General features: G+C 39.4%; 1 protein-coding gene across 13 annotated transcripts in view; it reads left to right on the top strand.

Moving 5' to 3' along the window:
• The window catches only part of AFF1 (ALF transcription elongation factor 1), a 175624-nt gene that overhangs the window by 91923 nt on the left and 57583 nt on the right, over positions 1 to 26118 (top strand). Inside the window, exon 1 of one of the 13 annotated variants that reach the window (XM_087962846.1) lies at positions 6736 to 7213. The exons of the other annotated variants lie outside the window; for them this stretch is intronic. Within the exon in view, the coding sequence (XP_087818972.1) occupies positions 7202 to 7213 (12 nt within the window). The 5' untranslated portion in view covers positions 6736 to 7201. Of the gene's footprint in view, positions 1 to 6735; positions 7214 to 26118 lie in introns of those variants that run through there. 13 annotated transcript variants of the gene reach the window in all.

A 26118-nucleotide genomic window follows, 5' to 3' on the forward strand; every position in this document is an offset into this window, starting at 1 on the left:
GCGTTTTTAAGTAGGAGGGTAATCAGAACTGAGCGTGCCCCATGGAAGCTCTCTTTATGGAGCTCTTAAGGTGAGAATCAGTTGCTACTTAGTGCTAGTGTGGCTCTATGCACGCAATAGTTCACCTTACCACAGGATGCATAAACTTAGGAAAGACAGCAATGTACTGATCGTTTTAAGTTTTAGTGAAGCATCTTCTTCCACCAGGAACTGAGAATGAGACAGTTTGTCGGGGATTCTGGGACTTGTAGTCATAATCCTCAATAGGATAATATCTATATAATAGGTGTGTTTCTGTATCTGTTAAAGGATAAATGTTGACATATTTTAAATAAGGGCAGATGGCGGCAGAGGGCAAGGTCTATTATAATTTTGTTTCCTAGAATTTAAAAAATTGTCATCTGAGCAAACTTTCCTGTGCTCACTATACTGTTGTGTAAGATGGCCAGATGGCCGCTTCTCACTGAAGTTTCCGTGTGTGTGTGTGTGTGTGTGTGTATGCACTGCTGTACTCATTTTTCTTTTTTTCTGTTGGGTGGCATCTCTAGCAAATAGTAGGATTCAATTGGCTGTCAAGTTCAGGCATTATTGTTGTTGTATTGTCAATAATAAAAATCTGGAGTTCTATATAGTATTAGGGGAATTAAGCATCAAGCATTTACAAGCTTCCTCAATATATATATTTTTAAAGCCGGATAGTTTTGATCTTGTTCACTTACTAGAACAAGTTTCTCCCCACCTTTCCCTCTTTCTTCCTCAAACCACATCATAAAAGAGAGTTAAAATAATATATTAAAATCACTGCTGTGCTGTTAAGCATTAGTGATGAAGAATATTAAAGAAACAAAGCAGCTGATAAAATTAAAAATCAGTAGAATTATTTTTCAAAAAGTGTTTGCAGAATCAAGCATTTTGAATTAGTAATGGAATGAACTGTACGGCAAAGCTCAAATCCGTCTGCCAGAGTTGCCATTAACAAGGAAGAATATGTGCTCGGCCTAGGTTTGATACGGAGCTAACTGTAATTGACTTGTATACTATGGAGGTTTTGCTCGAAAACAGTGCACAAAATGCCATTCTGCCTCCCCTATGTGTTCCTTTGACATCACTTTTTTTTTTATCAAATAATAACTAGCTCATTGAATTTTTCAAAGCTTGTATGTCACTTGCAGCTGTGAATTAACTGTTGACGGTTTTCAGCTCTTGGCAGCACTCAAAAGTGAAGCTTTTCCAGCTGAACACAGGAATTGTCTTTCCTATTAATCTATTGTGGAGAATTGTGTTATGAATCGCTTTGTACTGCAGAAACACTAAATCTGTGTCGGTCTTCTGGCTGCTTGAAAGGCTGACATCTCTCCAATTCTGGTATTGAAGTAGCCACACATTTGGACTTAAGCATGTTGTAATACAAAAGATAACTTCATTGGGAAACCTAATTTATTTTGCTCTTTATAATGGAGGAGTCATTATAAAATTATCTGTTTCTGTTATGTTGGAATGTTTTCTAAATAGTGGGAAAGTTGTGCAGTGAAACCTGGCAGCTTGTTGAGATCAATAAGACCATCCAGTTTAGAGTTTTCAGACATATGCAAAGAATGGAGAATTTAGTACAAGAAAGTTACATTCTGTTTGTTGGTTGTAAATATAGGTCCCTTAACTTTAGATTGAGAGAAATTGTGTTTTCTGTTCTTGGGATACAGACATTTGGGTGATATGTCTCCAGAATGAGTAGTTCTGTGCTTCCAAACAAACAAACAAACAAAGGAAATTCAAATGTGCAAAGTTATGAAAATATCTATTATTAATCCTTTATTTCCTGATTTAATGATGTTATATTCTTTCTTTTGTGTGCTATTACTATTTAATAGGTTGCGGGTGTTATTGCAGAAGTGCCCAGCAATGCTAAGGAGATTGCTTATGGGTTGTGATGTATGTTTATGGGAACAAGAATTTGAAATAACAATGAGTAATGATGCTTTTATTAAGCAACCATGGCTTACGCCTGATATACGCACCTGGCTCTTGACGCTTGCAGCAAACACAGATATGTGCAATTCACTGGTTATCGACTCAAGTTAATACTGCCATGAAACTGCTGTTACAATTTCATTTCCTGTTTGTGGTAGGTGAACTTGAAAACCAGCAGCATGTGTATGAATCGCATCTGTAAAGATTGATTTATTGTTTGTTTTGAATCAAAACATTTTTTACCAACAATCTAAATTCAGACTAGTTGGGATTTAGGAAAATGTCAATTCTTATTTCATGCATCATTTATATTTTTGGCTGTGCCCTTTCCAGAACGCTTTAAAAAAACTTTTGAGAGACCACCATTTGAAGAGTTGTCTTCTCTCATATATTATAACAAGAAAAAAAAAAAAATCTAGTGGCCAAAATAACATGTTTTTTTAAAAAAACAAAAAACAAAACTCCAAAGAGTTTTTCCTTCCCTAAATGCACATACTCAACTAATCATCCCTGTTTGGGGGAATCGGCCTCTCCACAACTTTAGACATCCATTTTTCTCCTTGAAAAAAACCCTGAAGCAAAAGACCATACAAAAATAAAAGAACTGGAGGATATGTGTGGGCAGGCTGAAAAGGGAATCTCCTCAAGTGATTCATAAGCTACATTTTTTTTTTTTTTTTGCATCCCTGCCCTGTTCTCTCAAATACACTAAATTAGGGGTTTGATAGTATAAAAACAAATAAATGAATGTAGCAGCTGTGCAGCCCCAATTGTATGTGCATTGATTCCATTCAACCCACATTGAATGTGTATAATGTTTCATCTTAGAACACTCCTACAAATCTTAGAAAATTGTTTTTAAATAGATGAAGGCCCAGTATGAATTGTTCTGACTGTCTCTGTTCAGCTGCCAAGCTGCTTAGCTAATCCCTTTGCAGGAACAAGGTCTTCATCACAGTAACCCTACGGAGAAATATATTTTCTATCTTTTTTCCCTATTCACTACAATGTATCTTGATAGTTGTGCAAACAAATGTGCATGCCAAATTTCAGTAAAACCCCACTAAAATGCAGCTCTCTTTCATTTTCCACAATCTCGCAAAAGGATCTACAATAAAAAGGGGTTTCAATTCAATGTATAGAATGTGAAGGAAGGATGTGTGTTTATTTTCATAGTCATAATGTACACTGAAGATGGTATTTAATTTCGTTGTGCGAGGTGCAATGACATTAAAGTAAACTAAACTAGTGTCGAACAGTATAGTCAAGTGGAAGGATTCCATGCAGTTTCTGGATTGGCTATATACCGCACCTCTCTTTGGTAAAAATAAAGGGTGTGTACTGATTTCAGATATAATCCTTCTGCTAAACTATTGTTCTTAGAATCTGAAAAGGTGCATGGAACTGTCACCCAGATAAACAGAAAGAGAGAAGAAGGGTACTAAAATTATTTTGTGGATCTTTTATGTTGTTTTCTAGACTGCTGGTGATTAGTTAATTGTCTTGTTTGGAGCAACAACCAACTTGGCTTTTAGTTTTAATAGGCCGAATTTGATGTAGAGAGAAATTATAATACCCGAAGAGAAGCTGTTGGGCCATCCTATGTGTTAGTGCAATGTTTGCAAACATGAGGAAAAAAAGGGAAGCAAGAACCAACAGGAAACATTTGAACAGTACTTGGGAGCAGGGACAGGCAAATGTTACAAACAAGGCAAGATGTAGTAAAGCAATATAATTAGTAAGAAGTACAGGTAAATAGCGATGTTGCGTTAATAAACAAAGAATTGTGCCCTTTGAAACACAGCAGCATCTATTTTTGTAAGTTTTAGTAAGTTGCTGGCTTTTCTGCTGTTCAGTCTGCCATTAATTTTTATTCCTTTCTATAACTTGTGTTGTTTTCACCAGGAGGTTTATGGAAGGTCTCTGTGTGTGCATGTGCTTGAAATCATTATCATCTTAGATAAGTTAATATATGTCATTTTCAATGTTAGCTAGGGAATGGCAGTGCCCAGTTTTTCTTAAAAGAGGAATTGATACAATCTTGCTGGATCAAATGTGAAGTTGTAATACTGTCTGATGTCGTGATGCTACTCATCAGTATTGAAAGATATTGTAGTGAGCTAGTTAAAATATCTGACTTAAGATCTGAAAGGGCCACCTTTGAAGTTCAAAGTGGTTCAGTGCTCTCTGGTGCTTTAGATCAGAGGTCTCCAACTTTGGCAACTTGTGGACTTGTGGAATTCTCCAGCTGCTGGAGTCCACAAGTCTTAAAGTTGCCAAGGTTGGAGACCTCTGCTTTAGATAATCTACTATATCTAGGCCTATGTTCTTTAACACTCTACAGGTCATGAAGAACTTATTGCGGCTGGCCACAAGTTCTTCTGGGTAGTATTTTGTTGCAGGTTCCTCATACATTTGCAAAGTAGTCAAATTCTTCCTTAACAGTTTTATAAATTAAATATCACCTATCAAGGGTTTTCTGACTGTTTCTGGATAATATTCACAACCATTTTGTCTCCTCCATTACTTCATTGATTATTTTACTGCTGTATCATTAAACAGTTTGGCTAGGTTAGCACAGTTTGCAGTGATTTAATGCTGGTTCCGCTGGATATTTATCTACATGAATAAATGTTTTTAAAAAATGATTCACGTAGAAAAATCGGGGTTGTCTGTGAAGACAGGGCCTACATTTTGAAAGTTTTCATGATGTTCTGCAATGTTTTTTAAACTATCAATTATTCTTGTGAAGAAAATGAACATTTCCTGACAAAAGTAGTTTTCAGTAGACAGCTTTTTTATACATATACATATATATTTTAATTAGTATATTATTTGGGGATTTCCCCCTTAGGTTTTAATATAGTAATATCCATTGGCTTCAATTCTGGTCAGAGAACATGTTTTTGAAAATGTGTTATTCTATATTAGGTTTAGATTATAGTAACTACTTGTTCTTTATTATAAAGGATAGTCCTTTGTTTTAGAAAGCTGTCCTTTAAATTTTTCAAAAACTCCCCTATGTCTTTTATGTTGATCATTTAACTCCTATTGTACAAATGGTATGACTTAATGCACACTTTCATATTCCTGTGAAAAATATGCAAACTGAATTCTTTTTAAAATAAATGTACACATACTGTTTGATTTTAGTTTTTTTAGAATATGCATTTTTGTAATTTTCATTGGTTTTGCTCTTGTATTTTATCTTGTACAGCAAAGTTATAAACATAAATGAGTTTTTATGTTTATAACTTCTTACGAACCTATTTTTAAAGGTACTGTATGTCCTTATTTTTTTCCAAGAAAAGGTGACCACCCTAATTCACACTTGTATGCTTTGTCACTTAAGCATAATTTTTATTTATTCCTACTATAAAGCAATGGCTAGTTTTAACCTTAGCACATACTACAGTGAGTAAAATCCAGCTCATGAATGAGAATGCACTTTAGCTATTTTCAAGCTTGCTATCACTTAGAAATGCAGTTTCAACCTATTGTTTATACACGTTGAGTGTTGAAACTGAAAGTGCTTTTAAAAAATATAATATTTGTATGTTGTGAGCTGTCATGTTCTCCTTGTTGAATAGACAGGATGTAAAAACCTTAAATGCTCCCTTGGGCATGTATTTTAGTGATTGAGTAACCCCATCATGTGTGTGTGTGTGTGTGTGTGTGTTTTTGTAACTGTGGTTGCATAGATTGGTTAGATTGTCCTCAGATGCCATTATATTGTTATATTGTTATTATTGTTTGCTTCTATTTTCATTGGCTATGATTCCCGCCCAGAGTCATGATGGCATGATGGGCAACTATATAAATCATACTAAATAAAGGAAATATATATATAATGCAGGACTATAAATAAAGAGAATTAAAAGACAGTGCCAAGAAACATCTGATTTTTCTGCCTCCTAAAGTGGCCTGCCAGCTATTCCTTGCTTTAAAAAAAGTTTTGAATTTATTTTCTTCCTTTTCATTGTAAAAACCAGCAAAAAGGGGAATGACCTAACATTACTTAAATAAGATTTTGTTGGAAGTGTTCTCTCACTTTCTCTTTTAATGAGCTTTGAATTTGAAGTAGAATCTTCAGAAATTCTATTTTAAATTGAAAAATAATGTGGAGTTAGATTAAATATGCAAAGTGCAAAAGTGATAAAATGCTTTTTAATTGCCACTTAAATAGCTTTTTTTTCTTTGGATTTAGGCTTTGAGAAAGATATACATGTAGAAAAAAGTACCTTACGAATGAGTGATTACAAAACCTTAATGTGGAAAGAGAAGCTGGTACCTGAAAATAGTTTTTAAAGTCTCTTTCCCTGCATGTCAAAAATATTAATTTAGTGTTCGATTTTAAGAAACTGCTTGATGAAAACTGGCACTTATTTTTTAAAAAAAAAATCTTACAAATTTAATAACATGAATGAAAGTGGTATTTTATATGGTATGAAATAGCATAAGTTGAAAATAGGGTTTGTGCTTGTGTGCATGTATTTCCAAACAGTGAGTCTGTGGCTCAATATTTATCTGGAATATTCCAGCGAGTAAAAAACAATGGCCTTCAAATAAATAAATCACAGCCAAATTCTGGCAGCTCACAATATTGAAACTGTGTGTGTGGGGGGGGGGGGGAAAGCAACTTTCTTGTATGTGCTTTGCTGCATTCCCACTGGACTTTGGGCTGGCTTTTTCCTTCCTTCCTTCCTTGCCCTTCCTCTGGGTGCAGCTGCTGCATTTCCCCTCCCTGTGTAAATCTGGAAATAAAATATTAACCAAAGCAGCCATTAGAACAACACAACCGAAGCAGCTTTGCTGATGCTCTGTTTCCCTCTCTGATTTATTTTTGTTTATTTATTTATTTTTATTTTGAGCTCCCCCACCTCTCCTCAAGGTGCTCAGCACGGGTCAGCACGGGACAGATGTTGTCGGTTCCAAACGTGCAAGGCACGGCGGAGAGCCCGCGTGTGTGTGTGGGGGGGGGGGGGCAACACAGGATGGCGAATATTGCTTAGCAACCGGGCACTTGAGGGAGCGTTTTTTTAGGAGAAATGCCAAGGGAGTTATGCCTGGGAGCGATTGCTGGCTTTGCATGGCTCAGTGTGAGGGGAGAGAAGTGAAAGTTCTTTCCTGTCAGATCTGCAAAAGACGTTCATGTTATTGATGCAGATTACAGCTGGCAGGGGAATGTATGGAAACAGGAAACCTCTGTTGCCATGTAGGAAGGCAGTAAGACATGTTCACGGAGGTAAGTTCTCCCGCCCCCCCTGCCCATTCCCCCTACCCCACCCCTCCACAAATAGAAACTGGCCGTGGATGCTCAGGTATCTCCTCCGTAGGAGAGACTGGGGGAAGGGGTGAGCAGCGAGGCAGGTGACTGGAGGGGTAGACCGAGGTCATGTTTTGGCACGTGTTACTGGTAGCCCAAAGGAGGGACGTCTTCCACAGCTGATGCCCTGCTTGCAGCCCAGAGGTAGAAACTAGCGAATTTGGCTTGTAAACAAGGACGGCTTGGGTGGGTGAGGCACTCAGGCAGAGTCACGCTCCTCCTCCCTTCGCTTCCTTTGCAAAGGGTTTGACCGGATAATTGACAAGCTGCATCAGGAGTTGTTGGATTCCGTTCCTCAGAAGTTCCTGGGAAAATGTGCAACTCAGCAGTAGCTGGAGGTAGCGTTATCAAAGCTAAGCAGTCAAGCTTACCTGTAGGACCGATTGCATGTCATGGACACCTTAAAACTTTTGTTCTCGGGGAAGACAAGGTTTTCTCTTTCCATCCCCGAATAGAGGAATTTCAGGCAGACGAAACTTTCTTTACATTGGCCGGGTGTGTGCAAATGGGGTGTGTGTGTGTGTGTGTGTGTGTGTGTTGGGGGAAATTGCAAAGATGTCATGCCATGTAATCTGGTGGATGCTTGAAATAGTTTTGGTGCCTCTTTTCCTTAAAGTGCCCTCTGTCTATATGGCAAGATAGAAATCTAGAGTTTTAAGGTACATGTTACTATTGTTCTTTTAGGTAAGGACTTACTAGTTGGAGAACAAGAAGGCCGTGTGTGTGTGTGTGTGTGTGTGTGTGTGTGTGTGTGTGTGTGTGAAAGAGAAAAATGAATAGATTACAGCTGGTGACATTTTCAAGGAAAACCATAACCGAATATTATGGTCTGGTTGTAGTGGAAGACCTTTAAAGGCCCCAAGGCCTGCATGTCTTGAAGCTTCTCCATATCTCATCATTTTGAAAGACTCATTATACTATGGGGAGAAGTTTCAGTCTGTTGAAAGTCTCTTGTGTATATGTACTTCCTTCCTACTCTGAACATACAGAGTTTTTATCATGCTCACCTATCTAGCTTAAAAACACACACACACAAACACACACACACACACACGGCATGTACTTAGCACTTTGACATAATGCCATTTCTGCCCAAAGGGGAGTGGCTTTGTATTAGAAAATTTGCATATTGGCAAATTATTCTTGCTACTATATTTACCACATTGGGGCAAATTAACTTCAACTGACTTGATTAGGGCTAAAACATTGCTGCCTGTATGGGATTTGCAGAAAGTGCAAATCTGAGTGCATAACTGTTTTTGTTCATTGTCTATCTTTTATTGTGCAATCAAGATGCCATCTCAATGGATTTTCCAGGTGGTATCCCATCCATATTCTCATGACATCTAGAATCATGTAGTTTATTGCATCTCATGCTTTCATATCATCTCAGAGCTAATGTTGTAAAACATAATTGGCCTGCTCATTTTTTAGTCCAACCCATTAAATTAAGTAAAATGGGCAAACCATGGAAACTACTGCCTTTAAGTTGATTTTCAGCACGTTTGGTTGTCTTCAAGTGTTCTCGAGAACTTAACTGTGGTTATTTTCCTCAGAATTTGTTAATAGCCAATATCTTTGGTAGTGTAGTAATTTTAAGGGAGACATAATAGAAAATTGACAATGTCAGAACACTGAACAGTAGCTTTAACTAAGATTCCCTTAATTAATAGAGGATAAGATCTAGTAGCAAATAGCCCTGAAACTATCTATATATTACCTTAAATATTGGCAGATACCACAGCAGTTGATAGGCAGGGAAGTCAAAATAATCATCTCAGAGGAAAGGATTCTGTCTCAGAAAAATTGTACATCTCCCCGCAGCTATTAGGAGTCAGTTTGAGTCAGAGGAAATTTTAATCTTTTTATTGCAGGCAATGTGCATTTCAATAACAGCTCTTGCAACAACAGCAGTAAATGACTCCTTATACCTTGCTTGGGTTCTTCCGTTGGCTTCTGTTTGGCCATGCCGGAAACAACTACAGTTTAAAATAGATGTTAGGAAATCCTATTAAGATTCCTCAGTGAAAAGATTAGTGCACTGGACCCTTTTATCTGATAAGGAACTTGCATGTGTCCAACTGTATTTACCTTTTCAAGTAGAGGAGGGAGCCAGGTCTATTGTGTAGTTTTTCAAAAAAGTTGTTAAGACCCAACTTTCCTAGGCAGTGTCTTGTTTGCCCTATCACAGTCTTTTCCAATCTGCCCCCTACCCAACAATGTTTGGAGTTCAATTTGCAGGATTGTCAACCAAAATGGCCTAATGGAGACTTGAACTCCTCACATCTGGAAGTGCCAAGCTGCAGAAGAATGCTCTATTACAGGGTTCCCCAACCACCGGGCCGCTGGTTTGCTGGGCGCCGCCATCTTTTTTTGATGAAAAAGTGCTTCCGGTGAGCTTTTCCGGGTAGAGCTCACCGGAAGCACTTTTCATCAAGATGGCGCTGTGAGCTTTTCCGGTGAAAGCCATTTCTACCCGAAAGCTCACGAGGTTGCCGCATTTTGATGAAAAGGCTTCCGTGAGGTCACCGGAAGCACTTTTTCATCAAAAAAAGATGGCGGCACCCAGCTGATGCTGGTACCGGGCCACGGCATAAAAAAGGTTGGGGATCACTGCTCTATTATATTCTATATTCAAAAGTCTGATTTGCAGTTGTTCGTGGATGAGAAACGGAAGTTTCTATGAAGGCATACTTGAACTGGGTCAACTGTGTATTGAAAGATCCTTGATACAAGAGGTCCTTGTGAATAACATCAGTGATGTTACCTAGTTTGGGTAACAAAACATCTGCAAGAAAACAACCAAGCTCACAGAGCACCAATGACCCCCTCATTGCAATCCTGAGCTACAATATTCTCCTTTGCTGAGAGCCTTGATAATTTGACTGGTCCTTCCTTGATTAGGGCCTTTTTCTGATTGGTTTACTTGATGTTGACATCATTGCTTCATGGCTTTTAAGAGCTGCAGTGGCACAGTGGTTTGAATGCAGTACTGCAGACTACTTCTGCTGACTGCTGGCTGCCTGCAATTTGGCAGTTCAAATCTCACCAGGCTCAAGGTTGACTCAGCTTCCATCCTTCCGAGGTGGGTAAAATGAGGACCCAGATTGTGGGGGCAATAGGCTGGCTCTGTAAACCGCTTAGAGAGGTCTGTAAAGCACTGTGAAGCAGTATATAAATCTAAGGGCTATTGCTATTGGACAGGTGCAAGCATCTGGAACAGAGGTGGTATTCGGCAGGTTCTGACCAGTTCTGGAGAACCGGTAGTGGAAATTTTGAGTAGTTCAAAGAACCGGCAAATACCACCTCTGACTGGAGATTTTACAGTATTCTTCCCCTGCCACGCCCACCAAGCCACGCCCACAGAACCGGTGGTAAAAAAAATTGAATCCCACCACTGATCTGGAAGATAATGTAGTATTTTAATTCTCCACGATGTCCCAGAATGGAAAGTTAGGGCAAGCATCCATAGTGTCTTTTTTATACCCACTTTATTCTTCTGGTAAAATAATATGGTGGGAATATTCTATCTTCATATAGCAGATTTATGCCTTAGGGTTTCATGATTCTTTTTAATTTGCTTTCATTTTTCCCATTTATAGCATTGACTTTTACAAGCTAAATAAAAGGCTACTTTATCAATTATTTATTTGCTTCCTATCTCTAAGGTCTTCTTTTCTTTTACTGGTCTTTTTTTCTTTTACTGGTAGTTAAATAAAATTTATGCAGAGTTGCTTGTTTAGTATTTTATTAAACCAATGGGATCAAGCCTGAAACTTAGGACAACCAGCATACAAATGAGGATTAGAAAAGAGACTACTTTTACTTTATTCTGAATAAATCTTAAATGTTCCCACTTTAAAGGGTAAATTATTTGGAACATGCTTTTCAGGTAAACAGAATAAATGTAAAATATGGAGTCAGAATGAATTAAAGAAAGCACCAAACTAGTACAGTCCTATTTCAGAAATAAAAATGTTCTGTACGAAAACAATACAAGGGATCTTCTTTTTCCAGTGTACTAGCATAACATTGGGGGAAAAAAACAATTTTCCTTTTAGCTGTGAACATAAGCATTAATAACAAACAAGGTTTTTGAATAATAGATTTGGCATTTTATCATGCAATCCCTGTCTGTGTGTGCTTCTGGACAAACAATGAATCAAGCAAATATACCAGTTCTGATGTCTGAAGAATGTGATTCTTGGATTTCCTCAAATGAGTCAAATCTAGAAGGGGTGGCTACAGACCTTTTTAAAGTTGTGTCAGGCATTAATAAGGTTGATACTGGCTCCAGTAAAGTCCAAGAAGGGCAGGCTGTTTCCAAAAGTCATGTGGATTAGCTCATACTGAAACACGTAAGGCAAGCAAGCCACAAGTGATATTTGTTCCATCACATGCTTTCCAAAGAGTGCAATACAGGGAGTCCTCAGCTTACGACCACAATTGAGCCCAACATTTATGTTGTTAAGTGAATATCCCCATTTTATGACTTTTCTTGCCACATTTGTTAAATGAATCATTGCAGTGGTAACATGGTTGTTAAGTGAATCTGGGATCTCCATTGACTTTGCTTGTCAGAAGGTTGCAGAATGACTCTTGAACACTGCAACTGTCATAACTATGAGTCAATTGTCAAGCATCTGAATGTAAATCACGTGACCCTTGGGATGCTGCAATGGTCATCAGTATGAAAAATGGCCTTAGGTCACTATTTTCAATGCCGTTGTAACTTTGAACGGTCACTAAATGAATTGTTGTAAGTTGAGGACTTACCTGTATATCATTCTCAGTCTTTTTTATCTTTAGTAGTACATGAGGATTTAATTTTGGACTCTCCTGTTTCTCTTTGCATTCATCTAATTAATGCAATGTTTCTCAACCATGGCAATTTAAAAATGTGCAGACTTCCACTCCCAGAGAAGTCCACACATCTTAAAATTTCTAAGATTGAAAAACACTGCTTTAAAGAGCGGAGGAGCAGTGAAGACCAATTGGTTTTCCTCTGGAACATCATTTTCATTAAGAAGAACGCCAGGTGTATTTTTATCGTTGCTTTTCTCTTCCCCCCCCTCTTACCTCTTAGCATTCTGCCTGTGGGTTTTGTAAAAGTACTTGGTGGCCTTTAATGGGTAGACCTCTCTTTCTTTGATCAATCAATCAGGATTGTGAAAGAAAATCTGGTTATCAAATGTGAAATAATCTGTCCCTGTTTGTTGTGGCTGATATTTGTATCATCACCATCCTAATATCATCATCATTAGAAATTTGAAACTTGCTGTGAATTCCTTCAGGGTCCCTCAACAGTGACACTGCTACCAAATACTTGGAAACCCTTATTGTCTGTGACTATAGTCCTGTGCTAATACCAAAAGATTTTATAAGAGGAGGCAGCGGCAATGTGTCCCGTACAGATAGTCCCTGACTTACAACAGTTCATTTAGTGACCATTCAAAGTTAACAACGGCACTGAAAAATGACTGTTTTTCACACTTATGACTTGCAGCATCCCCATGGTCACGTAATGAAAATTTGGATGCTTGGCAACTGGCTCATATTTAAAATGGTTGCCATGTCCATGCAAAGTCAATGGGGAACTCAGATTCACTTAACAACCATGATATTAACGTAACAACTGCTGTGATTCGCTTAACAAGTATGGCCAAAAAATAAAATCATAAAATGAGGCAAAATTCACTTAACAAATGTTTCACTTAGCAACAGAAATGTTGGGGTCAATTGTGGTTGTAAGTTTGGATTTCCTTTGATCTCGTTGATATTTTTTTTAATCCTTAAATAGTGATTTGTATGTACTTACTGGATATTGGGAGAATGCTCTGAACTCAGCAGCTCTCCTTGACCAAACTACAGAAGCCAATAAATTTTATGTCTCCATATAAAAGTGCTAAAATTAAGGTTATTCTATAGCATTTCCAGATTAATTAGCAAATCCGATAACTGGAAAATACCATTTGGTTGGCATAGCATCTGAGCCAAAACTAGAGCTGATCCTTGCTCTTTTGAAGGGCAGGATTTCTTAACCTCCTGCAGCTATTTTGCTATGCTATTATTTATATAGTTATACCTCTAAGGCTTTATCCAGTGTGTTGTTTTTATGCATGCAAAAGAGGGGAAATTTAATAACCATTTATTTACCTGACTAGTGTTTCTGTTTATTTTTTAATGAAAAAAAATACAGAAATTGAAGATGTTCTAAATAAGAAATAAAAACCAACTTGAGAGAGAAGGTGGGAGGGAGGGAGAGAGAGAGAGAGAGAGAGGGAGAGGGTGAGAGAGAACTTGAAAGTACAAACTATAATTCCTAGCTTAAATGTATTTTACTTTCAGTTTAAGGCACGCCTTGTGATTTTGTAAAAAGCTAGTCTTGGCTGGTTTAAAGGTTTCATAACTCACCTTGCGTGTTCCAAATCCCAGTGCACAATCATTCCATTTAGCAGACTTGGAAAGGAGGGACAGTTGGAAATGCTGCTTTGATTACCAAAATGAATGCAATTTCACTGTTTGACATCTAAAAGTTTCTTCCCCTCCCACATCTACAAAACACGAAGTATTCCATCAGGCATGAAACATTCTTAATATTGTCAAAAGTTATTTGCTGTTAATATAGAAAGAAGGGATATGGATAATGGATGTCAATTTATGATTGGAATGGTTCCATGTTACAATAGCAAAAATCCCAGATATCTTTAGCAGAGTCTTATTTTGTATATACAATTTCCTCAGTCTAAATACCTACATGTTTTTTTTTCTTAAGCTGCTAGATCTTCTTGCTTAGTTGCAGCTGGGTGTTTATCTCTGCAACAAACACAGCTTAATTATCCTTTATCCTTTGGGTTGGAAAACTTTTACAGTAAGTCCTTGACTTGCAACACAATTGAGCCCAAAGTTTCTGTTGCTAAGCGAGAGATTTGTTAAGCGTGATTTGCCCCACTTTATAACTTTTCTTGCCGCAGTTGTTAAGTGGATCACTGGAGTTGTTAAGTCAGTAACATGGTTGTTAATTATACCTGGCTTTCCTAATTGACTTTGCTTGTCAGAAAGTCTCAGAAAGGGATCACATGAGCCAGAGACACTGCAACCATCATAAATGTGAGTCAGTTGCTACAAACATCTGAATTTGGATCGCGTGACCATGGGGATACCCGCAATGGTCGTAAGTGTGAAAAACGCTCATAACTCCCATTTTCAGTTCTGTTGTAACTTTGAGTAGTCATTTAATGAACTGATGTAAATCAAGGACTACCTTTGGTTCTTCCAGCATTACTCCTCAATTTTCTGAAAACAGTAGTTGTTTTCAATTAAGTTCCAGTGCATCTTTATATGTGAGCATCAGTGGTGGGATTCAATTTTTTTTACTACTGGTTCTGTGGGCGTTGCTTGGTGGGCGTGGCGTGGCGGGCATGGCAGGGGAAGGATACTGCAAAATCTCATTCCCTCCCTGCCCCACCAACCTGCTTTCCAGCTCCATTCTACTGTGCAGGGCAACAAAAAAAGACCCAGCCAATCAGCTGGGACTCGGGAGGCAGAGAATAGATGGGGGCGGGGCCAGTCAGAGGTGGTATTTGCTGGTTCTCTGAACTACTCAAAATTTCTGCTACCGGTTCTCCAGAACTGGTCAGAACCTGCTGAATACCCACCTCTGGTGTGCATCTTCAAATGCTTTGATGAATTATGTGCAGAAAGAAACCAAAGAAATGAAAAAGCCTAAATCTTTCATTTCCTAGTTATAAGCAATTGGTTGGTTTTGTTTTTGCAAGCTGTTTCCCCTAATACATGCTACTGCACAGAGTACTATACACATATTTGTTAGTCGTGTATGTGGTTTGTTTTATTTTTAATTGGAAAACAGCATTGCAGAAATTATGGAGAATGTTTACCTTGGATGCCTATTTGTTCATTTGTTTCTTGTCTTCTTTCCACCTCTTAAGAGAAAAAGGGTGTTTGAAAAAAAGATAATGTCTGTTAAAAACTGCCACCATAAATACCATCTTTAATCAAGACTACTGTGGATGAATCACTGTTTCCAGGTTTTTGTGGTGTCAACAGAGCTGGAGACGTGCATGCAAGATTTCTGTTTTGAGTCTTTGGTCAATCTAATTATTCTTGAGTCTGCTTAATCTCACCTCCCATCTGTTGTTAATAATCAACTAGAGAAGCTGCTGCGTTGGTCCCAATAATTTTGAAGCTTGTTTCTCTTGCAAGTTGATTTTAATAGTGTGAGTGCAGACTATTATTTCTTAGGGTTACTCAACCTAGGCTTCTTAGCTTTTAGCTCTTTCAGGCTCTCTTTATAGTTTTATTTGTTAAACATGGAGCTTAGGTCATTAGGCCATGGGTGTCAAACTCAATCCCATCATGTGGCATATAGTGACGTATCGTGACATTTTTTGCCTTTGCAGAGCTGGTGTGGGTGTGGCCTGCACGAGATGCATCCGGCCCGTGGGCCACCAGTTTGACACTCCTGCACTAGGCCTTGGCACCAACTTTTTTTTTTTTTGTTATACTAACATTATTATGATTACATTCTCCTGAAACCTAAGACTAAGGGAGGGTATTTAGTAGTCTCCATGCGTCTATTAAAATGCCCTTCAGTTGCACTCAACATGTCCAATAGCAAGAGATTATGAGAGTTGCAATCCAACATCTGAAGAACTTTCAATGTAAAGCAATGGATTTATGCATACTTTTTGGGCTTTTTGTGACATAGCCCTGAATTCCTTTGGCATATGGAACCTCATAGGTAGTTACTGGTTGTTTCACCAGGAGGAGATCCCCGGTGTGTGATTCTTAGCAATGGCTGCTCCATGAATGAGTTTGATTGACTTGGCTTCCATGCACTTCCTCCACAGTGATCATCTGGTTGCTATGAGGACTACTGAATTGTGTCCCCATGTTTTCTCACATGCTTTCTCATTTGTACCATTTTTCTCCACTCCCTCCTTTTGGTTGACTATACCTTTCTTCTTCCTCCAAAACCATTCCTCATGAGATGTACCCAACAATAGGTATTCTAACTATAATTTTCTTCTGTTCACCAATCCTTTTAATGAGGATTGCTGGGCTGGGTAAAAATGCTTTTGAGACCATTTCAGATTGATTGTGAATGATTGGGAGTAGCTGTTTTATAGATTAGAGGCCAGTTAACATCCCCTTAATGTTTTTATATTTAGTTTTATATTTAGTGAAAGGCATGGTTTTTTGGATCCTTTCCAAGGTTAAATATTTTATGTATGTTGTCTACCTTGAATACAGATGATGTTTCGATTCTGAGACAGCAGTGGGATGTTTTGCAGATAGGAAGCAACACCTGAAACACAGAGAAGTCTGGAATCATCAGTCGTTAAGGGCAATTATCTCCAGATATTAAAGAGAACCACTGGAGACCATGGATGTTGAAAACATTTGCACAATGTAATGGCAGCAATTGCAGGAGCACCTCAAATTCTAGATGATAGTTGTCCTAAAATCACTTCTGCTGGTACAGAAATAATAGATGTGTTGCCTATCTTCAAGAATTGAATTATAAAAATCCATCTTCAGTAGAATGAAACTATATTATTAGTTTTTTAAAAAAATGTGTTGAGTTTAACTCTTTGTTACATGGACACGTCCATGATATTTACTCAGCAATGGCACAGACATTGCTTGATATTGACTTCTCTGTGTTTCAAAAAATTTTCCTACCAGTTCGGAGTTTGCTTTGCGCATGCATGTGCAGTGCTCAGACTCCCATTTTCTGAATCAAGGCTGCTGAGTTGTGTAGGCCCGCCTATCGTGCGTGCACGCCAAACGTGCATGCGCAGGACTCTCAGACAGATCTTCCCTGGTGAGATGTGCTTTTTTTTTTTAGCTCAGCTGAGGTGCAATTAAAATTTTCCCTACCGGTTCTCCGAACCAGTCAACATTTTCCTTACTGGTCTCCCAAGACCGGTCAGAATCGGCTGAATACCACCCCTGGACTTCTTCTAGAATGTTTTTGGCATCTCAATCTAGACTGTAGCCCTAGGGTTTCCTGGTTGTCTCCCACCAAAACACTAGTCCTACATAGTGTTTTTTCAAAATGAGGCAAGGTACTGCCACCTACTGTGAAAGATTTGTTGCAGTACCTGAGTATTCTTAAAATCAACCACACAACTGAAGTAGCCTACCACTTCACTAATCTTCACATCCCAGTTAAACTGAGTTGTATCATATCCAAGCGCAGGTTGTTTTTAATCAGTTGTTTTGAGTAGACACAAGTAGAATGGCATTAGAAATACTACTGGATATGCCCAGGCTGGAATTGCAGAGTTGTGGCCTGATGCTGAAAACTCAAGTTCTATCTTATATTGTATTAAACATCATAGCTGCCTTTAAGTGAATACATTAAATTTCTTCTTATACCTAGATTTTTGCCCTGATACATAATCTGTATCTGATGGTGGTTTGTTTTTTTTACCTTTGCACTTTTTAATTGGAAATGCATATTAGGGCTGATGGAAATCAGGATTGAGGAATGTCTAAAGCAGGGCTCTCCAACCATGGCAACTTTAAGCCTGGAGGACTCCAACTCCCAGAATTCCCCATCTTCACACGGCCAAGATCGAAAAACATTGGTATAAACCCTTGAGATGAGCAATGTCTTTGAGTCCATATACTTTTGATCACAGTTTTGGCAGGGGCACCCGCCTTTCTTAAATGATGGTTTCCTGATCTGAAATTTTCAGGTGCACCTCCAGAAAGTCCCCACATGCCTGAATTTCTTTAGTTCTGCACTCCAACCATCGAGTGGGATGTTTACCTTCAGTGATAGCAGCGTTATTACAGTGAACCTTTAAAGTCAGACTTAGCCCCCCCCCCCCCCCATGAAGTCCCGCTGAGAAGGCCTTCCCCCCCCCCCCCCCCCCCCCCCCCCCCCCCCCCCCCCCACCCCTTCCCACCCTCTTCCCCCCCCCCCCCCCCCCCCCCCCCCCCCCCCCCCCCCCCCCCCCCCCCCCCCCCCCCCCCCCCCCCCCCCCCCCCCCCCCCCCCCCCCCCCCCCTGGCGCGGCTTCCCCCCCCCCCCCCCCCCCCCCCCCCCCCCCCCCCCCCCCCCCCCCCCCCCCCCCCCCCCCCCCCCCCCCCCCCCCCCCCCCCCCCCCCCCCCCCCCCCCCCCCCCCCCCCCCCCCCCCCCCCCCCCCCCCCCCCCCCCCCCCCCCCCCCCCCCCCCCCCCCCCCCCCCCCCCCCCCCACCCCCCCCCCCCCCCCCCCCCCCCCCCCCCCCCCCCCCCCCCCCCGCCTTCTGGCGTAGTAATGCTTGCGTAGTGCCCAATTAATCAGAATTCCTATATCTTAATAGGTCAATAAAGAACTTGTTATTCTACACATCTCTTTTGCACCTTATCTAAAGTGTGACAGTGAGAGCTGTGCAATTAGATTAACAGATTTAGCAGATTTGACTAGCTAATTTGAAAATATACACTACTCTGTTTATATATTTATATAAACAGTTTATATTGTCTTCCATTTTACTATCTGGGCAGTGAACAAAAAGAGAAAACTGAAAAACAACAGAACAAGTCACTTAATTGAAAAGAAATTACAGCCTTAATCAATTGTGCCAGAGATAAACAATTTTCTTGAAACTCACATTTATTAGATCAAAGGGGGTGGGAGAATCAAAGTTGTGAATGTTTCACCTACTGAATCTCTCGGCAGATCTTTATCCTCCCAGGTTGTTGTTGTTGTTCAAATCATTTTTTTATGTTTCAAAAGATACAATTACAAAATCTGGAGCTTTAAACCCAAAATAGATCTTAATCAGAGGTCTTCTTTAAAATATTTTATCAGAGGCCTTGAATGTAGACTGAGCTAAATGATCTGTCATTGGGTCAGAAAAATGTGTATAAATTTCTGAAAAGAACGTTTTGCTTTTCTCCAGACGTATATTTTGGAAGCACACAACGCAGCCATTGTTTCAAAAGCATGCCAATTTGAAATAGCTGAGGACAGTCATGCAGTGTTCCCTTGAAAAAGGGGAAGCCAGAAGTCCCTGGAAATTTCTTCCCTCCCATTTCAGCCCAATTATTCCTTGCTGCACAGGCAGAGGGGGCGGGGGAGAAATGACCTTCCCATTTGTGAGTGAAAGAAGAGTGCTGAGTTTGCATTAATTCTTGCCAACTCTCTTAACTGGGAACTATGTATAATCATTAGCATTGTTAATCCTATTCAAGTCTTTCTGACAGCCAATTTGCCTGTATCACTACTTCCTCTTTTAAGAGTTTTTTTTTGTGTTCAAGGGAACCTTTGGCAAAAATACAATTTTGAAAAAGAAGATGCAGCATCTCATGCGGGTCTTTCTAAACCCAAAAGGCAAGTGGTCTGTGAGTCCCTTCCTCTTAATTTCCAGAGCATATGATATGGCAAGGGTGAGGAACTGTGGTGCTTTTATGACTTGTGGACTTCAACTCCCAGAATTCCTGAGGCAGCCATACAGGCTCAGGAATTCTGGGAGCTGAAGTCCATAAGTTATAAAAGGCCCACCTCTGGCCTATGGAAAGGTGATGGCTACTGTGAGGCCTTTGTTCACAGTCTCCTTACCTTTTACAGTGTCAAACTGGGGTACCGTGGAGATTTACTTTCAACATGGGGAACACGAGATAAGGTTCAGTTGTTATGTACCTGATCAAAACCAAGCCTCTGTGGTGGAAATAATGGCTGGCTTGCTGGTTGAGGCGTCTCGTGGCATAAGCTGTCTGATTAGGCCATGTTGGGTGTGTTCTGAATTGGAAGAAATGTTCAGTGGCGCGACACATTATGCTTGATTTAAGGTGACAAAGATATGTTGGGCATGCTGAGTTTTAATTTAGGGCCACATATATGCAGAAAAAGAGTTTTGGGACTTCTCACAACAGGCTTACAGGCTCCAAAAGATAGACATTCTGGGCTAATGCTGATAAAGGTAGCCCCACATTTTGAAATGTGATCCATCAAAACTGCATAAGGAGATGCCTCAGGGCTGTACTGTACTGTTCACTGCACTGCAGGTCTCATAACTTTTTACTACTCTGAGAAGGAGCCAGCTGGCTTCGACTTTGGTGTTCTCAGTCTTTGAGCCCCTCTTTTTTCCTGTATAACTAAAACTAGGAAGGATAATAGTGTGTGTGTGTGTGCGTGCTGTGTGTTTGTGTGCATTTGTGCATGTATTTCAAATCTTCATATCACGTCCCATTTTGTTTTTCCTTCCATTATTGCATTCTTGAGTTGGAGAATAGGCATAAATGGCTGGAGAAGCAATTTCCCAAGCAATTGAAAAGGTGATAACAGAATTGGAAGGGACCTTGGAGGTCTTCTAGTCCAACACCTTGCTCAGGCAGGAAATCATCTACTATTTCAGACAAATGGCTTTCCAATCTCTTCTTAAAAACCTCCAGTAGTGAAGCACCCATAACTTCTGGAGGGAGGGAAGCCGTTCCACTGGTTGATTGTTTTCCCTGTCAGGAAGTTTCTCCTTAGTTCTAGGTTGCTTCAGGCACTTTGGAGAATAAGTTGACCCACTCTTTTTGTGGCAGACCCTCAAGTATTAGAAAGATACATTTGTCAAGAAGCATAAGATACAACACTTAATAATAGTCATAGGGTACAATAACCAATCAAATCATACTAGGAAACAGTCAATACTATCTTCTATGTTCAGTACAAGGTTGAAATCAGGCAGTCAGTTTAATTCAATTCATGCAGTCTGCCATTCCATGAATTTGCAGCTTTTAGCATTCAAAATTCTAACTGTTGGAATTAAAAATGTACGCCTGTCTAAGCAGATATAGGATCAACTGTTTAAGTAATCACCTGTTTTCCTAACAATTATTGTAAAACAAACATTTCCCATATTTGACCATAATGGGAAACTGCAAATGCAAACATTAAGCTTCCTTTCCACACTTGTCAAGAAAGTGATGGGTGAGCAAACAAACTATCAAGGACCATGCTTTCTTATAGTCATAATGTCAAATCATGCTTTTGCATTATATTTGAACTGAGTCACTAATGAAAAATATAAATATTATGTGTAAAGGTCTTCACAAGTATAAGTAGTTGTGAATTATAGTTTGTCCAGCAAGCATGGTGTCAACCTATAAACAGAGTTCATGTATTTTGTTGAATAAGTAACAGTTGGCTAAATTTGTTTTTTACTGAGTCATAAACCATGTTTACAAATTACTGAAGCTGAGTTCTCACAGCACACCAAGCCAAAACCAAACAAAGTACATTAAGACTTGGCATGATACATGAACCCAGTTGGAGTATTTCTTAATAGTGGTTTGATGTGACATCTGAAATAAAGCTATAAATTACAGCTATGGAGAATTCTGATAATCAAAAAATAGAATTTCAACAGAACATTTGTTTTTTATTTTTTGGATAGTGTATAGTATTTTGCTTTCTGCCTTGATGGCAACATATATTATAGCAACTGTACCCCAACCCTGGGCCTTCCCAGGAAAGTTGTGACAGAAGTGATGAGGAATTATTGGAATTGTAATCTCAACACATCTGGAAATTACAGGTTTGGGTAAATCAGATTTGTGTTAACCCAATACTCATTAGCCATACTCCCAATAGCAAGTTTCTACAAGTTGCTCTATCATCCAAGCCATTATGACAGCAAAATGTCATTAAAGTATAGGGATTTGTGTGTGTGAGTGAGTGAATGAGTGTGTGTGAGTAATATTGAATTAATTAGCTTATGGGTGGCCTACAATTATATAAAAAACACTAGAGAAGTTTGAGGTTTAAAACCTATGTAGATAAGTATTTGCAGCTGCTATTGTATTCATTTTTCTCAGTCTTATATGCATTTTGCTGTTAGTTTTCTGATTTACTGTGACTGAAAATACGATAAAGCAGTTGCTGTTTGTCCAAAGGCTCAACATGAACAAAAGAGGTGTGATGGTTTCAAATAAAGAGCAATAAGTGTGTTGATGTAGCAGTCTTCTTTGAAAATTACAGGTAGCCCTTGGCTTACAGTCACAATTGAGCCCAAAAGTTCTGTTAAGTGAGTTTTGTTCCATTTTGCAACCTTTCTTGCTACAGTCTGTTAAGTGAATCACTGCAGTTGTTCAGTTAGTAACATGGTTGTTAAGTGAATCTGGCTTCCCCATTGACTTTGCTTGTCAGTTGGTCGCCAAAGGTGATCACATGACCCCGGGACACTGCAACCGTCATAAATACATGCCAGTTGCCAAGCATCTGTATTTTGATCAAATGAAGATGCAATGGAATAAGTGTGAAAAACGGAGAAGTCATTTTTCAATGCTCTTGTAACTTTGAACTGTCACTAAATGAATGATTGTAAATCATAGACTACTACCTAAAACAAAATTCCATTGCTCTTTTAAAAGGAAGACCATTGTGTACAGTGGAACTTAACTCCCATTTATATCAGCAAAATATTTGAGTCAGATTAGATAAGGGGTGTCAAACTTACAGCGTCACATGACGTATCACAACTTTTTTCCCCTTCACTAAACTGGGCGTGGGTGTGGCCAGTGCGTGACGCATCTGGCCTGTGGGCAGCAAGTTTGACAGCCCTGGATTAGATGATTCTTGGGGAAATCTTAACATGTTTATTTAATTTTTCAAAACATATTTTTTTTCCTGGACACATAAGGAATTTTCTTGGTGCATTATGCTCTCAGTGTACATAAAAGAAAAAAAATACATTCGTCAAGAATCATAAGGTACAACACTTAATAGTAGTCACAGGGTACAATAAGCAATCAAATCATACTAGGAAACAGTCCATATAAATTGGAAGGATACAAGCGACAAAGTTACAGTCCTACAGTCACAAATGGGAGGGGATGGGTGATAAGCAGCGATGAGAAGATTAATAGTAATAGTAGTGCAGACTTTGTAAATAGTTGGACAGTGTTGAGGGAATTAGTTGTTTAGCAGAGTGATGGCGTTCAGGGAAAAACTGTCCATGTGTCCAGTTGTTCTGGTGTGCAGTGTTCTATAGTGTCGTTTTGAGGGAAGGAGTTGAAACAGTTTATGTCCGGGATGTGAGGGGTCTGTAAATATTTTCCTAGCCCTCTTTTTGACTCATGCAGTATACAGGTCCTCGATGGAAGGCAGGTTGGTAGTAATTGTTTTTTCTGTATTGTTTTTTTTTACTAACAATAGTAACAGAGGATGTTTATGTTAACAAGGAAAGCATTATGCTTTTCTCCTTCCATGCCAGAATAGATTTAGATAAAATGAATATGTTGAAATATCTAGCCATAAACCTCCTTGTGTTACGACCAGTTTGACTCTAAATTGAGAAGAGAGTATTTCAGAAGACTTTCTGTATATCTTATGAAACCAGGCAATTGGTGAGCTTTGCTCAAGCCTACACAAGGGTAAAGTGTAGGGTAGACTTCTTCAAAGATGCCATCTGTCAGAAATGGTATAGAGTTTCCTGCTTGAGCAGGGGGCTGGACTAGATGACCTACAAGGTCCCTTCCAACTCTGTTAATCTGTTTATCTTCTCAGTCTGAGTTCAGTCTATAGGCCGGATTCTTTTTATTATATAAACCAGGTCACTGTGGGTCACTTATCCTTGTTCATGTTTTGCCTGAGCCAACAACAGACAGCCTATTATAAAGTAAGTGTGTGTGTGTGTGTGTGTGTGTGTGTGTGTGTAGAACTTACTGTTTTAGGCAGTGGTCAACCAAATTATCATGATATGGAGGAGTCACAGATCATTCTGAAGAAGTTCAGAATGTTCTATTCCTGTCCTGGAGCGGTATGTTTTACGTATATTTAAAAGTTTCCCTGTTGGTTTTTTGGATTTAATTATGATTTGTTAGCTGCCAACCAGAAGGCTTTCAAATCTGAATTTCCAAAGGTGGGGGGGGGAAAGGAAATTTCCAGGACATGCAAATATATATGCATTCAATAAAACTGTTTTATTGCATCCTGTGGGAGATCGGACTAGTTCGCCTTTGAGAATGCTAAAAATTCAGGGAATTAGGTTTTGTTTCTAGTTGTGTTCAACTAGTCACAAATGTGGAACAGATACTAATAAATTGCAGAAATTCTGCTGGTTGTGTCAGTTTAAAGGAAGAATATGTAAGCAAGCTCCTTCGGAATAAGCTAACTTCCTAACAAGTTTTAGTAGCAGCCTTGGCACAGAGGATTTTAAGGGGGAATAAAATGCTACGGTGGTCTAAGAAGCTGACACAAACATTGGTACAAAGTATTAGTATTTTGAGCAGTCTTTTCACCTGTAGCACAGCACTGAAAAGCAAATTCTAGGACTAAAAGTCTTTTAATTCTTGGTTGCCTCTTATATTACAAGTTCCTCTGCTAACAACAGCACAAGAGTGAAATAAATATACAATTGGCAGCTTTGTCTCTAAATTTTCTGTATTTAGTAATCAAGCATATCTATTCATTTAAATTAAAAAAAAATCCACAGCCTTCCTTTGAAAAAGAAGATGCCTCCCAATCTCTGCGGAAAATGGATTCCTTACAAAAACTAGGTATCACAACAACATCCATTTTCTGAAACTGACACTTTGGAAGATAACTATATGAGTAGGTTTGGGGGTGTCATCCTTTTCTTCCCATGTAGAAGAGGCAGTTAATAGTCAAGTTAAGGCAATTACCGGAATGAATTTAGATTTGCAATCCAACTATTACAAAGGATTTTCCAAGGTAATCAATATTACATTAGGAATTTTGTTAAAAATCACAGACTGATCACTCTGCCAACTTGCCCCCTGACCTCCAATGGCCTTTTAATCTGCTGAGGAACTTAAGAAAATATCTGAACAGTACAAGACATTTTCTTATCTAGCACAATTGTCTTCTTCAATCTGATGCCCTTCAGATTGGCTCATATTGTTTTAACATTCTAACTGGGTGCATTTAACCCCAAAATGCCTAAAACCATTTTGATGCAGCTATGAAAAAAGATTATTATTAATAATTTGCAGAGCAATTGTCTTGGCTGATATATATTGCTTGCCAGAGAGGAAGGTGACTCTTGCACTCATTTTACCAAATACAAATTGAGGGAGGGAGGGAGACAGAGACAGAGACAGAGGCAGAGAGAGAGAGAAACTGAGCTAAAGGCCATCCAGAGGATTTAGTGCTGACTTGTGGTTTAGCAGATAAATGCTGAGATTCCCTTGGAGTACTGACCACGTAACGGTGTTGATACTAGGCATTGTTTATTTATTTTATTTTTATTTATTTTATTTATTTGTCAATTGCTTACAAGATAATAGGTATAAGTAAAAACATAGTTATGAATATAAAAAAAATAAAAGAAACAATAGGACAGGGACGGTAGGCACGTTGGTGCGCTCATGCACGCCCCCTACAGACCCCCCCTATAGGAAAGGGGTGAGGTCAATAGTAGACAGTCTAAGGTTGAAGTTTTTGGGGTTTGGGGAAGAAACCTCAGAGTCAGGTAGAGCAGGGGTCCCCAACCGCCGGTCCGCGGACTGTACCGGTCCGCGGAACAAGTCTTACCGGACCGCTGGTTGCGGGCGCCGCCATCTTTTTGGTAAAAAGTGCTTCCGGTGAGCTTTTCCGGTAGAAAGCTCACCGGAAGCACTTTTCATCAAAAAGATGGCGGCCCAGCGTTTCCAGTGAGCTTTTCCGGGTAGAAAGCCATTTCTACCGAAAAGCTCACTGGGCGCTAGCGCCGCCATCTTTTTGACGAAAAAGTGCTTCCGGTGAGGTCACCGGAAGCACTTTTTCGTAAAAAGATGGCGGCGCCCAGTTGATGCTGGTGCCGGGCCGCGGCGCCCAGATGATGCCGGTACCGGGCCATGGCGTCAAAAGGTTGG

This window comes from Notechis scutatus, chromosome 4 (genome assembly GCF_049901735.1).
Source record: "Notechis scutatus isolate UNSWTSFEM ecotype Mainland chromosome 4, rNotScu1.2, whole genome shotgun sequence".
In the NCBI taxonomy this organism is placed as follows: domain Eukaryota; kingdom Metazoa; phylum Chordata; class Lepidosauria; order Squamata; family Elapidae; genus Notechis; species Notechis scutatus.